The sequence below is a fragment of the Myotis myotis genome, unplaced genomic scaffold, assembly GCF_014108235.1.
Source record: "Myotis myotis isolate mMyoMyo1 unplaced genomic scaffold, mMyoMyo1.p scaffold_m19_p_14, whole genome shotgun sequence".
Taxonomy (NCBI): domain Eukaryota; kingdom Metazoa; phylum Chordata; class Mammalia; order Chiroptera; family Vespertilionidae; genus Myotis; species Myotis myotis.
This window is the reverse complement of record NW_023416318.1, coordinates 30,980,639-30,995,723: the sequence shown is the minus strand read 5'-3', so window position 1 is coordinate 30,995,723 and position 15,085 is coordinate 30,980,639. Positions and strand designations below refer to the sequence as shown.

The window sequence follows — 15,085 nt, the reverse complement described above, 5'->3', positions numbered from 1 at the left end:
ATTCTCCTAAAGGACATAGACAAGGCTTGAAGAAGTAGACAAATAGTATTATTGGATAGGAAGACTCAACATCATAAAAATATCAATTCTCCCTGAGTTAATTTGTAACTTTAAACATGTTCCCAATAAAATCACCACCCGGATATTTTTAAAAAACTAGACAGATGATTCTAAAGTTCATTTGGAAAAATAAACAAGCAAGAGTAGCCAGTAATTTTGAAAGAAGAATAATAAGGAGCTCAGCCCTACTGGATGTCAAAGCATATTATAAACCTATAATAAGTTAAAAAGTATGGTATAGATCAATATTATGGAATGAAGAGTACAGAAATAAATCCAAACACATGCAGAGATCTAGCACCACCATTTGATAGGGGTGGTATTTCAGTCAATGAGGAAAAGATATGAACTATTCAACATATGGAATTGAGACAACTCACTAAATGTCTGGAAACAAAGTTGGATCTCTACTTCACACCTTTCATCAGGACAGATTCCAAATACATCAAGACAAGTTTATAAAATGAAAGCGTCAAAGTACCAGAAGAAACCTTGGGAGGATGCTTTTATAACTTTGAAATGGTTAAGCCCTTTCAAATTAAGACTTAAAATCCAAAATAAAAATAAAACATCAACTCAATTACATAAAAATAAATAATATCAGCCTGGCAAAAACCACTGCAAGCAATGTCAAAAGTACATGTTGCCCTGGCAGAGTAGCTTAGTTGGTTAGAGCATCGGCCCGATGCACCAAGGTGAAGGGTTCAGTCTCTGGTCAGGGCACACGCAAGAATCAACCAGCATAAATAAGTATTAATGTTTCTCTCTCTCTCTCTCTCTGTCTCTCTCTCATCAGTAAAAAGGAAGTAAATGTCAAAAACAGTAAACTAGGACAAAATACCAAGTTTGTCCCTAATATAGAAAGAGCTCCAAAAAAATCAATATAAAACAAACACCACAAAAGGAAAATAGGCAACAGACAGTTCACAGAAGAAAATACAGATCACTTTAAAATATATGAAAAATGCTCAGACTTATAGAGAAACCTAAGCACATACTAAGATATTATCCGACTATCAGAAACTTGATAACATACCATGTTGGCAAGCACTATTTTATATGGCTGATGGAACAGTGAATTGTTCAACCTCTAAGGAAGGTAGTTTGTCAACATCCATGGAAATCCATTCTTGTACTATCAGTTTCAGAAATGTCTTTTCTAGGAAGTGTGTATAATTACCTTCATAGCTATGCAAGATGTCATATACAAGCTTATTCACTGTGGCCCTGTTTGTAATAGCACAGTATTAGAATCATCCTAAATGCTCCCCAGTAAATATGATGGAGTGTTATGCAGCCCTAAAGAAGAATTAGGAGGCTCTTTATGTGCCAAGACAGAAAGATCTCTACTATATATTAAGTGGAAAAGGTAAGGTACGAATGCATGCATTTAGTAAGCTCCACTTAGCTAAAAGGGAGTAAGTGAATACTGGCATATCTCATTTTATTGTACTTAATAGATATTGTGTCTATTGAAGTTTGTGGCAACACTGTGTTGAACAAGTTTATTAGTGCCCTTTCCCCAACAGCATTTGCTTACTTCTTGTCTCTGTTTCACATTTTGGTAATTCTCATAATATTCCAAACCTTCTTATTATATCTGTTATTTGATCTAGGATCAGTAATCTTTTATGTTACTTGGGCAATACCCTCCAACAGCAGAAAGATTATGACTCAAAGCTTCCAATGATAGTTAGCATTTTTAGCAATAAAGTTTTTTTTTAATCAAAGTAAGTACATTTTTTAGACATAACGCTTTTGCACACTTAGACTACAGGGTAGTGTATATATGACTTTTCTATTCTGGGAAACCAAAAAAATTGTGTGACTTACTGTATTGTGATACTCATTTATTGTGATCTGGAACCCACAATATCTCCAGGGTATGCAGGATATATTCACATTTTCTCATTCATGTATAAAGTGTGAAGAAGAGGATACACAGAGGTTAAATAAAAAGCAGTTGCCTTCAGGGGGAAAAGGGATTGTCTGAGGAACAGATGCAGGAGGGAGAGTATATACCATATGCCCTTTTATACTTTGGATTTTATGAATGTATTACCTATTCAAAAAAGTACATGAAACTATTAATAGATAAACCTAATAAGCAAAGGCTAGTCACATTGGTATGTGTGTATATATGAAAGGGATGTGTATATATATATATGGAAAGGGATTTTGCTGCATTTTCCCCACTATTAAAGAAATGACCACCTCCTTAGAAATGTCCCCAGTCCTCAAAAGTCCCTGCTTTGTATTTGAGAACCGAGCCGACAGGGACTCAGATTGAAGCAGAAGACCTTCTTGGAAAAGCTGCCAGTGAACAAATTTGACGAGTACCTACTGCATCCCTGGCTGTGACTTGATCACGGTGGGAACTCACATGAAGCCCACTTACCCTGCCCTGCAAGCTGGGCCTCAGAGCAGGCACGGCTGCGAAACATTTGTTCCCAACCCCTGCCCCTTCCCAGGGAGACTTAGGCCTCTAGTTGAGGAGGCAGCGCTGAAAGCCAAGAGGAGTGCATCTGGCCCAGGGCAGGGAAAGAGCAGGAGGTGGGGAGAAGGGAGACAGCCCACCTTCTCTTGCCCTGAGTAGGAGCCCTGAGCTGAAGGAAAGGCTGAGCCAAGGGCAAGGTTCAGGCTGGTGTGGAATCTTCTGAATCTATTCCATTCATACAAATTAGAACTAGTCCTTTCTATGACATAACAAAGGCTTTAAAAGAGAGTGCTCTGAGCGGAGGCAAGTGGGGTCCTTAAAAAGTTGGGGCTCCCGGGCCAGAGTGGTTCGGTTGGTTGAGCATCATTCTATGCAGTGGAAGGTTGCCGGTTCTATTCCCCAGTCAGGACACACACCTGGGTTGTGGGTTCAGTCCCCAGTCAGGCGTGTATGGAAGGCAACCAATCGAGGTGACTTCTCTCTCTCTCTCTCTCTCTTCCTCTCTCTAAGCATATATTCAGGTGAAGATTAAAAAAAAAAAAGCTGGGGTTGGGGCTGGTGACTGGCATTGAAAGAAATGTGGCACACAGAGGCAAGAGCAGCTTCCGGAGCTGGGGACCTGTCACCTTACAGAAACCACTTACCTTCTTCCGGCTTGTATTCACTTGTTTCTGCCATAGTGATAACTGAATGTGCTCTTTCTAACTCTCAGTGTGGCTCAGTGTAGTTTGTAGACCACGGTGCTTCCCACATGTTATTATTGTTACTATTACGATGGGTGTTGCCATGATGGTCAATATGCCTGCGCTTGGGTCTTGGAAAGGCAACTCTAGATTAGAGAGTGTGAAAGGGCAGTAACTGGGCCTATGTCCACCTCTCAAGGACTCCAGCATTTGCAGGCGGGCGGACAGGACACCTGGCTCCCTCTCGCTCAGTTTCCTCATGAAGGAAGTGGGAATAACAGTAGTGAAGACCTGCTACTTTTCACATACAGGGGCAAGCCTAGGAGCAGGAATGTATCTGGTCCGACTTGACAGATAAGGTAACAGAGCATCAAGATGACTTTGCCAGGTCCAGGCCACAACAGTGATTAAAACCCAGAATGCCGGAGCCACGCTGGTATTCATGTCACTGCTCTCCACCCCCAGCCAAAGCTAAGCCTTGACCATACACAGTGGCCAGGGGGGTTGGGGACCCCAACCTCAGCGACTGGGCTGGTTGGGCTCACTGTTCTTTCTGCAGTGCATGAGCATCTGCTTAGAGTAGCATATTTTAGTTCTCTTTTCTCAAGAAGTCCCAGCTGTAAGTGGAAATGGGGCCACGGGTGCAAGGCAGGCAGGCCCTAATGCTTCCTGCCCCATCTTTGCACTCGGGCCTGGATTCCTGGTGGGGGAGGAGTTCAAGTCCAGATGCCAACAGGCTTGGGAGAAAGGCCCCTCTTGGTCTGTGTGCAGGACACTGGGCCTTATTTTTAAGACGCCCCCCGACCCAGCACCTACCCCAAAGTGGCTCCTGAGGAAGTCCCGGGGGTGGGGAGGGGGAGAGACCTCAATTCAAGAGTCTAGGTCCTTCTGTGGGATAGGTCTTGGGTTTGCAGACTTGCTTGGTAGGGAATTCTTACCCAGAACCCCAGATTTTATATAAGATCTTACACAGATCCCCAAACTGTAACACAAGCCATGAGGCAGCTGCACCAGTTGATCCAGCTGCCACCAGGGTCCTGTCTCATGCACAGAACCACCGGGGCTCTGGAGGTCCTGGTTGTTGCAACCAGTGTGTCTTCCGTCCTGCCCAGACCCTCCCCCCACTCAGCTTGCTTACTCCTGAAAGACTGATCTTGCAAATACCCAGTGCACACACAGGCAGAGCTCCCACTGCCCTCAGCGTGAGCATCCAACCCCTCTTCCTGGCACTGGAGGCTCTTCGTGGGTGGTTTGAACATGTCTGTCTTGCCTCATCATTCCCTGGGACCCAGTTCATTGGTCTCTTCACTACCTTTTGTATCTACTGTGTTGACCTTCCCCACCCTCTCACCTTTTCTCTTTCAAAACCTCCCCATCTATCCAAGTTCCTCTTGAGAGTCACTGTTTCCTGGAAGCCCTCCTGCCTGCACTAGCTGTCCCTGCCGCCCCCCCCCTCCGCCGCCGCCCCCCACCTCCGCCACCACCCCCCCTCCGCCGCCCCCCCCTGAAATGCAACAGCTCACATAGTTGATGCTCCATAAAGTAGCATCTGATTCTTCTGTGGTTTTATCTGACTCATTGATGTTCACATGTGTCAGTCTTGTTCTTTTAGGTGATCTGCATGGTTAACTCACAAAGGCAGGGGCATATCAAGGTCTAAATAATATGAATTTCAGCACATACTGTTAATAGCTAGTTAATAGCTGTAATAACTGTATTATAGCACAGCAGTCCTCGGGTTGCAGAAGCTCCTCCATCGTGTTGGGGAGTATGGAGGCAGCTTTGGGGGTTGGCCATCATGGGCGGGAGATGGGGACTGATTTTGATTGCTGGCAGGTCAAGCCTCCTCCTCAAGACATTCCTTTCTGTAGCAGGTTTCCCTGAGATGTGTGCCTCTCTCCAACTCAAGAAGACTGTATTGGGATGAGTGCAGCATTAACCGTGTGGTTCTGGTCCATCTTGCAGGGATTTGAAACTGGACAACATCCTTCTGGATGCAGAAGGTCACTGCAAGCTGGCCGACTTTGGGATGTGCAAGGAAGGGATTCTGAACGGTGTGACGACGACCACGTTCTGTGGGACGCCTGACTACATCGCTCCCGAGGTAAGACCCTGTGCAAGGGCCACCTCCTCCCGCTGCCACAGCTGAGCCAGGGCTCAACCCCATGGACTGGGTCACCTGGTGGTGCTGGGTGAAGGCTCTAGAAAACCAGGATGGATTCCAGGGAAGAAGGAGATATGCTTGCTGATTTTTCCTTAAGGAAGTGGTGGTGATGGGGGAGAGAATGGTGGAGCAGAAAGTAACAGATCATTCTTCAACTCTGGGCAGGTCCTCCTAAATATTTCTCTTTTATTCCAGTCCAGAACTACCAGTGGAGCTAGGACCAAGAGAAATTTGTTGACTTGTATCATTGTTTTTACTTCTAACCAGAATAAGGAGCACCATTGATAAAGGCAACAATGAACTTAGTCAGCTATAATTGCCTACAGGGAAACCAGGAGTAATTTGCCATTTCTAGTGTAGTGGTGATTCTACATAGGGAGAAGACAGGATCAAAGAGGGAGGAGGAGGAGGAGGAGGAGGAGGAGGAGGAGGAGGAGGAGGAGGAGGAGGAGGAGGAGGACGAAAAAGAAGAGATTAACTGCCTCATTATAATGGAGATCAGAGATGTTCATGTGGAGCCTCACCAATGGGATGCCTTTTGTGAAAGTTGTTTAGATGTCTTATTCATCATAAAGTGTTTGTTTGCCTTGAGTTTTTCCAGATCAAGCATGCCCAACTAAGCAATACCTACTGCAGTGGTTCTCAACCTGTGGGTCGCGACCCCTTTGGCGGTTGAACGACCCTTTCACAGGGGTCGCCTAAGACCATCCTGCATATCAGATATTTCCATTATGATTCATAACAGTAGCAACAAAAATAATTTTATGGTTGGGTCACAACATGAGGAACTGTATTTAAAGGGCCGGAAGGTTGAGAACCACTGACCTAGTGCGATATGATTCAGATTTAAGACATAGCCTATCATACATACTTAATAAAAATGGTCTTGAGGGTTGTGACACATGGAAGATGGTAAGAAAGCATCAATCCCCATTAAGCATTGCCCGTGGTGGATAGGTGTGTTAGAACACTTAGATTCCCTTTCCTCTCAGTGGGCATTGTTTGAGCACCTGCTAGGCACAAAGCAGTGTGGGAAGAAATAATAGACAATGGTCACTCTTCTAAAACAACTTTTGGTCTAGAGGGAGTGACAGGTAAGTAAACAACTAATTAAGTAGAATCAGTAGGTACAAGAAACACAAGATGGTATCCTCAGGGATCAGGGCAGGCTTTCTGGAGCACCTGGTGAATGATTTGAGTTGTAAAGAATTAGCAGGATTTCCTTTGGTGGTGGGGGTGGGGAACATTCCTGAAAACAATAGGGAGGATTGAGTGGGGGGTGGGCAGGGGAGGAGGTTCAGCATCCCTGGGCTATGAATCCTTTAGGGTAGGAGCTTTGTTTCTAATCTGGGTACTTCCCAGATTCAGTCCACAAATCTGGCTCTTAGTAATGGTTTGTTGAGTGAATATATGAATGAGAACTTGGGACACTCCAACATGAGCAAAGACGAAGGGATAAGAACATTCTTGGCCTTTTTAAAGAAAGGAAAACAGTGTAGCTAGAACAGTATTTCTTAGTGCTCTTAGCCATGAATGAGATTAGCATAAAGGACTAAGGAAGATTGTCTTTATCCTGTGGGACCTGTGGACCCATGAAGGGCTTCCCAGTGTAGAAGGGTCATAATCAGAGCTGTCCCAGGAAGTAGATGGGCATCAGCCATGTGGATCAGAGGGCACAGTGAGAGGGAAGGACAGTTGAGAGACGGCCTGCGTAGGGTCTGGGAAGTGAGGATCAAGTAATAGGTAAGTTCTCATTAAAATGTTTGCCTTTTGAGAGATTGGAAGAGTAGAGATTTCAGTCAGTCTCTGCTAGTGTGTTCCCAGCAGGAATAGTAGGAATTTAACCTTCAAGGAGAAATCAGTGAAAGCCATGGCTCTCAACTGGGACCCGCTCTTCAGTATCTTCCTCATTCATCCTTTATCATCCGAATGCTTGGTTCCAGTCCCTCTAGTTGATGCCAGAGTCAAAGGGGTGACAGCCTAGTGTAGTGTTAAGGACCCAGCCCAAGACAACCATTCACTTTCTGATGAACAAAACACCCACACAACTTTCATGGAAGACATGCCATTGGCGAAATTCACCATGAACAACTCTGATTTAAGAGGCCCAGACACTCTTCCTTCCCATCTGCACTTGCGCCCACTCTGCAGAATCACCACTACATGTGAAATGGCTAATAGTCCCTGGTCTTCTGTGGTCAAGTTACAGCTGATAAAGATACTGCTTCCTTCAGCAAGGGCTGCGGGGAAGGTTCTGTGGAAGTAGACCTCTAAAGCCCTTAGCACCACAGGCACTGGCTAATAAATGGGGCTCCATTGTCTCTGCTGCTGGGGTGTGCACTCAGGTGGGCAAAGCATAGACCTGAGAGTTGAGATCCCAGGCCAGATTTGACCACTAATGCGCTCATGACCTTGATCAAGTCACAGAATGTTTTGACCCTTGGGTTCTTCACCTTTCAGATGGGAATAACAATTCCTGCCCTACTCACCTCATCAAGCCAATTTGAGAATCTAATGAGATTAAAGCATGGAGCATGAATATGCTTCAGAAGTCATAAGCCTCTCTTCAAAGAGGAGGAGTTGGGAGGTGCTAGGCTAACCTGAAACCAGAGACACCTTCTGAGGCACAGCTCTGCCCCAGGGCTTCTCTTCCCACCATGTGCCCTTGGCTAACCCCCATCACACCCCCTCTTCTTTCTCCACGCCCAGCCCCCACTCCCCAGGGATGGCGGCCAGCCCTGGGTAATGCTTGATGTCATCAGACCCAATGCCTCTCCTCTTCTACCCCAGCTTTAACCCACTCCAGGGGTTGGCTGCCGCACTGGGTGCCCTCCCATGGCGTGCAAAGCCTTGCCTTTCTCACCAGCTTCATCACAGATAATTAGGGCTAAGCCTAAAAGGAATTTTATAAAAGATGCCACCCAAATGGGAAGGTTCTGGAAGAGGCTTGGGTAAGGGTGGGCAGGGCCACTTTGTGGTTCCCACAGCGCCATCCTATCTGAGCATACACAGACCACCTCAGGCCACTTCCCCATCACCCTGCTGAGGCTTAGAGCTCAGTTGAGCCACCTCCTGGAGGCTGGAGGGTGGCCTCCTTAGCACTCAGAGTCCCCTGAGCCACGGAAAGAAAGGAGTGCCCAGTCAGGCACACACAGTGGGCACATGTGACAGCCAGTTTCCGGAGTGTTGGAACTGGGCTGGTCTCAAAAGAATTCTAGAGCCCTTACCACCTGCTTGCTTATAGATGCCCTAGGGAGACAGTTGACCATGAAAAAATAACTAAAATCATGGTAGTATGTGGGAGATGCCTGCAAATCTCAGGGACAGTAAGGGCCTTAGGGCAGGAGACCCGAGAAAGATTTATGGAGGAGATGATGGTGAGACTCAAAGATTTCTTGAAGGACAGAAACTGGTGATCCTGTAATGAGATAGGTTGGGCTGCTGCATTTTTCAAGGTTTGGGGAGGCATTGGTTTGGGCTTTGGCTTTGGCTTTGGAACAGAACAGCATTACTGGCACCTCAGGCCAGTGGAGCCTATAACTCTGATCTCTAACAGATACCACATGCTAACCCCTGAGCTAAGATACCAAAGGTACTCACCAAACCATTACCCGCCCCAAATCATTTAGAGTTGACTGTATTTGCTTATATTCCTTTTCATTTAAATTAAAAAGATTCCTAGAACTTGATTTTACTATTTTCAAAATACAGGCCTTCTTACTTAATCCTAAACTACCTATAATCTCTAGAAGGGGGTTTGGAGGAAGCCCATATCCTGGGGTTCAGCCTCCTCTGGCTGTCTTGAAATCTGAGGATTGAGCTGGAGTTATGTCCTGGGACAAGCTATCAGAAGTCACCTGTCTGAGGTGTCCTGCAAGCTGCAATGATTAGACGTGGCCTTTGCTATGTGGGGCACCTCAAATAAAAAGAAGGGGCCTGGGGTTTTCTAGAGGCAGGTAAATGAGGGGTTCATCAGCATGTGTGTGGGAGTCATGAGGACATTGGAGATGGGTCTTTCTTTGGAATATGCAAGAGCAAAGTGGTCCTTTATTTTTTTTTTTTTTTTTTTTAAATATATTTTATTGATTTTTTACAGAGAGGAAGGGAGAGAGATAGAGAGTTAGAAATATCGATGAGAGAGAAACATCGATCAGCTGCCTCCTGCACATCTCCCACTGGGGATGTGCCCGCAACCCTGGTACATGCCCTTGACCGGAATCGAACCGGGACCTTTCAGTCCGCAGGCCGACGCTCTATCCACTGAGCCAAACCGGTTTCGGCAAAGTGGTCCTTTATGATTAGAACACAGAAGAGTCGGGAGATTGACTCTAGTTTCTTTTCCAAGAGCACAGGGCTCAGGTAAGTTCAACATTGTGGCCGGTTACAGGAGACTAAGATTCTGCTCACCTTTCACTCCATGAGCCATGCCTTGGATGAGTGTGAGGCCGGAGACCTGGACTCTCTACATGCAGCCACTTACAGCTTGCTTGTGTCTCTCTTAGTCTGCATCTTGCTCCTCTGACCCTGATCTTAATGTTAAAAATATGTTTTTTAAAAAACTTGACTATAAACACAAGTCAAAAACTTCATCCGGGGCTCAAACAAAGAACCAGAGAAGTGTCGCCACTCGAGGACAGACTAGAGCAGTGGTTCTCAACCTTCCTAATGCTGTGACCCTTTAATACAGTTCCTCATGTTGTGGAGACCCCCAATTTCATTGTTACAAATTGAACATAATTAAAGCATAGTGATTAATCACAAAAACAATATGTAATTATATATGTGTTTTCTGATGGTCTTAGGTGACCCCTGTGAAAGGGTCGTTCGACCCCCAAAGGGGTCGTGACCCACAGGTTGAGAACCATTGGACTAGAGGAATTGACCTTGGAGAGTTGATGGTTGACTCCCAACAGAGTGCCTCCCAAACTCAATTGTCACTGAATTTGTTGATGTAGAGTGACCTGGGGCTCTACTCTGTGGAGGGGCAAGCTGGAAATGGGGGTTCAGCTCTGTCCAGGGGCGCTTGTGGCACAGGCGTGGCCGCAGGCGGGCATCTCTGCTGGGCTCTGACGCCGCCCGTCTCCTGGTCAGATCCTGCAGGAGTTGGAGTACGGCCCCTCTGTGGACTGGTGGGCGCTGGGGGTGCTGATGTACGAGATGATGGCTGGGCAGCCCCCCTTCGAGGCCGACAACGAGGACGACCTGTTTGAGTCCATCCTCCACGACGACGTGCTCTACCCCGTGTGGCTCAGCAAGGAGGCCGTCAGCATCCTGAAAGCTGTGAGTCCTCGCCCTGCACCCATGTTCCTGCTCCCCTGGCCTTCCCACCATCTCTATTTCTTCTCACTCTGCCCCTCTCTCCTCCCTTCCTGCCCGTTCCCCCTTTCTCCCTTCCTCTCCCTCCCTCTCTGGGTCCCACCTCTGCTCCCCCCTGAGAGGAAGGCGTTGAGGGCTGCCACCACTGCGAGGCTAGGCCCTGTTCCAGAGGCTGCTGCTGAGAGAATGGCCCAGGACGAATTGCTCTGCTTGTGGGAAAAGGACAGTGTGTGAGTGTGTGTGTGTGTTTCCTGGGGGTGGGGGGCTCTGTGCCCCTCGGTGTCCTCCAGGGAGTGTTTCAATGGAGCGAAACCAACTCAAATTGCTCGGGGATCACCCCAGCTGCTTAGGCTTTGGGTGAACCCTCCTTCCATACCTGCCACCATGGCCTGTGATGGGGAAGAGGGAAGAGGGAGGGAGGGAGGGCGGGTGGAAGGACCCTGTGCGCCTGTGTCCATGACAGTATTACTGTGGCTGAGGAGCCGGTCAGGAAAGAAGTGTCCACTCAAGCTCGATGCAGCCACGGTGGATTCAGACACGTAACAGAGGGACAGTCCCCACCCCTACAGATAATCCCTCACATGTGAAAATGCTTAGTGCTTGCTCAGGGCAGCCATTTCTACAACCTAAGACACTTGTACTGAGGCAAATAAGTGATTACCTACCGCCCTGGGAAAGCTGTGAAAGCTGAGGCTCGGGGATGCTAAGCAGGCCAGTTTCCTTCCCCTGGGCTGAGGCAGGGCTGTGGCGACAGCCCGGGAACCAGGATGTCAGTGCTGGCTTCTTTCATCCGTCAGAATCCGCTTGGAAGTTCAGTAGTTGGCATTCCACAGCCGCAAAATTCGCCACATCCAAGTACCCTCTCTACCATGCTTTACTTTTCTTGTTCTTTTAGTCGTACCCCAATATTTACTACTTATATGTAGTTTACAGAAAAAATTATATCCCTATCATAAATGGAAAGTCAGTATCACTTGCCATAACTAATGAACATAATTCATCATATGAAAAATGTCAAAAAGATCTCAAATTACTTTGTCGGTGTCTGGGGGGACACATTTCATATTTAGGAAAATGCCACATGGGAGCATGTTACTTTTTGCTGTAGCTGGGGTTTTTTTCCTTCCTCTGTCCCTTACTTCATTCTTTCCCTCCCTACCTTTCTCTCCCTCACTCTCTCCCTTCCATTACTTCATTCAGCTAATATTGAGCTACTGTGTGTGGAGGGCCTCCAATGTGCCGGGCGTTGAGCTAGATGTTAAGTGTGTGTTGGTGAACTTAATAGCCGTCGACCTTTCCAGTAGAGCTTACGGCCCCACGGGAGAAGTGGGCAATAAATAGAAAGCACATCCATACATGGACATAGCTGGGATGAGATCGGTGAAAGCATTCATTTTTCAGCACATGCTTATTGAGCATCTCCTATGTGGCAGGCCCTGTGCCAGGTGCTGGCTAAGGAAAACCCCAGGCAGCCAGGACACCATCCCCGCAGAGCTGGTCTCTCACCCCAGGCTCTGAACACCAGCCCAGCACACCTGCCTCTGCCCCCCGGCCAGCACCCCTGCTGACCCTTTCATTTGGATGACCCAGAGCAGCGTCGGTGTCTGGAGATATTTTTAGTTGTCACAGCTTGGAGCAGGGGATGCTACTGGCACTCGTGTGTCCAGGCCAGGAATGCAGCTAACATCCTACAATACACAGGAGGTCCCCTGGGACAAAGAAGTATCCGGTCCGAAATGTCATTAGCACAGCGGTTGGAAACTTTGACCGACAGACATTCAGAAGCTCGAGATCACGCCTGTGCTGCCAGTTGGTGAGGGTGAAGGCACCGCCCTCGGGAGAAGAGCCTCTGGCTCAGGGGCGGCTTCTCCGTAGCCTCGATCCTCCATCCGACCCCTCCCAGAATGGGAGGACAGGAAGCTCAGAGGAAGTGAGGAGCTGTCTTCCCCTCCCTTGGCCTTGGAATGCTTCACTTCCGCACATTATCGCTTGAGTCTCGGGCCAGGCCAGGTTTTCCATGACTCTGGCCACTGAGGTGGGTTGAGGGCCGCTGCCTGTGTGAAGGTGGCACAGAACGTAGTGAGGCCATTGCATCATAGAGTTACTCACAGCGCAGCCTGTGCAGCAGTACGTGCCAGTCCTGCTGCTTCCCTCCCTCACCATTGTGCCCAGGCCTGGCCTGCAGCACACGTTCAGTCATTTTAGTGTAGTGAGTGCATCAGAGGGGCCAGGCACTGGGAGCATAGGACTGATTCCTACGTCATAGAGCCTACCAAGGGAAGGAGATGTTGACACAAATTATAATTTAAGTAAACAAGAAATATGAGGTCCCAGGTCTCCACAGAGGGGGAATCTGGGGAGGCTTCACAGAGGAGGCAGCATATTGACTGGCTCTTAGAGGAAGAGCATAGGCATGAAGAAGGGCCTCCGACCAGGGGAAAAAGGGTGCAAAAGGCTAGCAAGATAGACTGAGTTCAAAGCAAGAAGTTTCCGTGAGGGGTGTGGGCTTTACCTGCAGGTGATAAGAAGCCATCAGAGGTGCCAGGGGTGACCTCTGCTGACTTTGGTTAGAAAGATGAAGTGTGTTGGTACCATTCCTAACTCACATCTGCCCACCACCCCTTTACTTTCTTATCCATGGCTCTGGCCCCGCCAGTAGCAGTTGGTCTGTGCCCAGGTGCTTTGGTTTCAGGGGCACCAGGCAAGAGAAAGTAGGAGGCTCTCCCAGTCTTTCTTGCTGATGAAGCCTGAAATTCTACTATTGTAGATTTATTCCTTGGATTCATAGTTTGTCCTCCTAAATACAGACTCAGCCTTCACCCTATGAATTGTCATTGTCTCTCCACATGCACACACACATATCCCTGCCTTGATTATGGGTGGCTGTCAGAAGTTTTTCCACTTATTAGCACTAATTGTTTTTTCAAGGTTATATTGTTACACATGGGTTGAGGCCAGGAGCAGGTATTGTTACTTGTGGGAAGGCCAGCAGGTATGAATTTATCTGCTCAATTAAATTCATATTTGTCATCAGGACTGACTCATTTAATAGGAATACATTCTTCTGGGTGTGTGTGGGGTTGGGGGGGCTAAGACACCAGCCAAAAAATGTAAAACCCATCAATGTGGTTTATATGGACAAGCATTGAGAAGCAATATGCCTTTTTCTTTTGTTTGTTTGTTTTGTGTGGGGTTTTTTTTGTCTTTTGATCCAGATGCATGTTTTGTGCTAGAGATTCAAATTCAAATCTTTTAAAAATGGGAGGGTCCAGGTCCAGAAAAAGGAAAGGGCCAGGGGGTGCCTTTGATAATGTACCTTAATGTGAACATCTGATCCTCTTTTCGCACTTCGAAAAGGACTGTTGACCTCTCAGTGTAAATGGGTTTCTCAGACCTCCGTCTCCCTGAGGAGAAGACTTGAGAATCTGAGGGAAATCAGGGAGTTAGTAAGACCCTGAGCTTCTAATCCCAACTTGGTACCTTGCTGGCTGTTTGACCTTGGCCAAGTTAATTAACCTCTCTGTGCCTCAACTATCTCACTTATAGAATAAGGATAGTAATAGTAGCTCAGAGGGTTTGCATTTGGCTGAAATGAATTTATACACACACACACACACACACACACACACACACACACTGTGTTTGGAATGGTGGTTGGCAAATAGTAAGTTCTATATGAGTTCACTAGTACCCTGAAGGGCGAGTTCACAACTACCCTGAAGGGCGAAGGCCCTAAAAGTCCAGAAAACAGGCTAGGGAGGTGATGCTGAAGATGTTGCCTCGGCTGATTGCTGTCTTTCCCTCACAGCCAGGGCCTGTCGGGCTTTTGTCACTAATTCTATGTCCTCATCCCTGCAGTTCATGACCAAGAACCCCCACAAGCGCCTGGGCTGTGTGGCAGCACAGAATGGCGAGGACGCCATCAAGCAGCACCCGTTCTTCAAGGAGATCGACTGGGTGCTCCTGGAGCAGAAGAAGATCAAGCCACCCTTCAAACCTCGAATTGTAAGTAGGGCCCAGAGCTCCTCCCACCCCGAGGGCCGGGCCTGGGTACCATACGGAGGGAAGATGGTCTGGGCACATCTCACAACCAAAATGACAAGGCACGAGGGAGCCAAGACGCTCCCTAAGAAAAAGTCTCTGCTGCCCTAAGAGTTTACTGTAGAAAATGTGCCACCTGCAGCCGTCATCAAGATGAGGATTGCCATGGGACACAGAAGAACATTTCTTACTTTAATGGAGATTTACTTACTTATTTTGATCAGAAGTTGCACATGGTACTAGTTCTCCATGTATGGTGGCGATAGAAGGTTTCTTTATAAATAAACAGGTTTGTTTTTTAAGTGAGTCCATTTAAAGAAAAACATTAACTAAATAATAGTCACAGTCATTATGTGGAACTAGCACAGAGCATGAAGTTGTGAC

General features: G+C 47.2%; 1 protein-coding gene across 2 annotated transcripts in view; it reads left to right on the top strand.

Moving 5' to 3' along the window:
- The window catches only part of PRKCE (protein kinase C epsilon), a 443,161-nt gene that overhangs the window by 405,776 nt on the left and 22,300 nt on the right, over positions 1–15,085 (top strand). For both annotated transcript variants that reach the window (XM_036334682.1, XM_036334683.1), the window contains 3 exons: positions 5,146–5,284; positions 10,436–10,624; positions 14,519–14,665. In XM_036334682.1, coding sequence (XP_036190575.1) covers positions 5,146–5,284; positions 10,436–10,624; positions 14,519–14,665 — 475 coding nt within the window. The remainder of the gene's footprint in view (positions 1–5,145; positions 5,285–10,435; positions 10,625–14,518; positions 14,666–15,085) is intronic.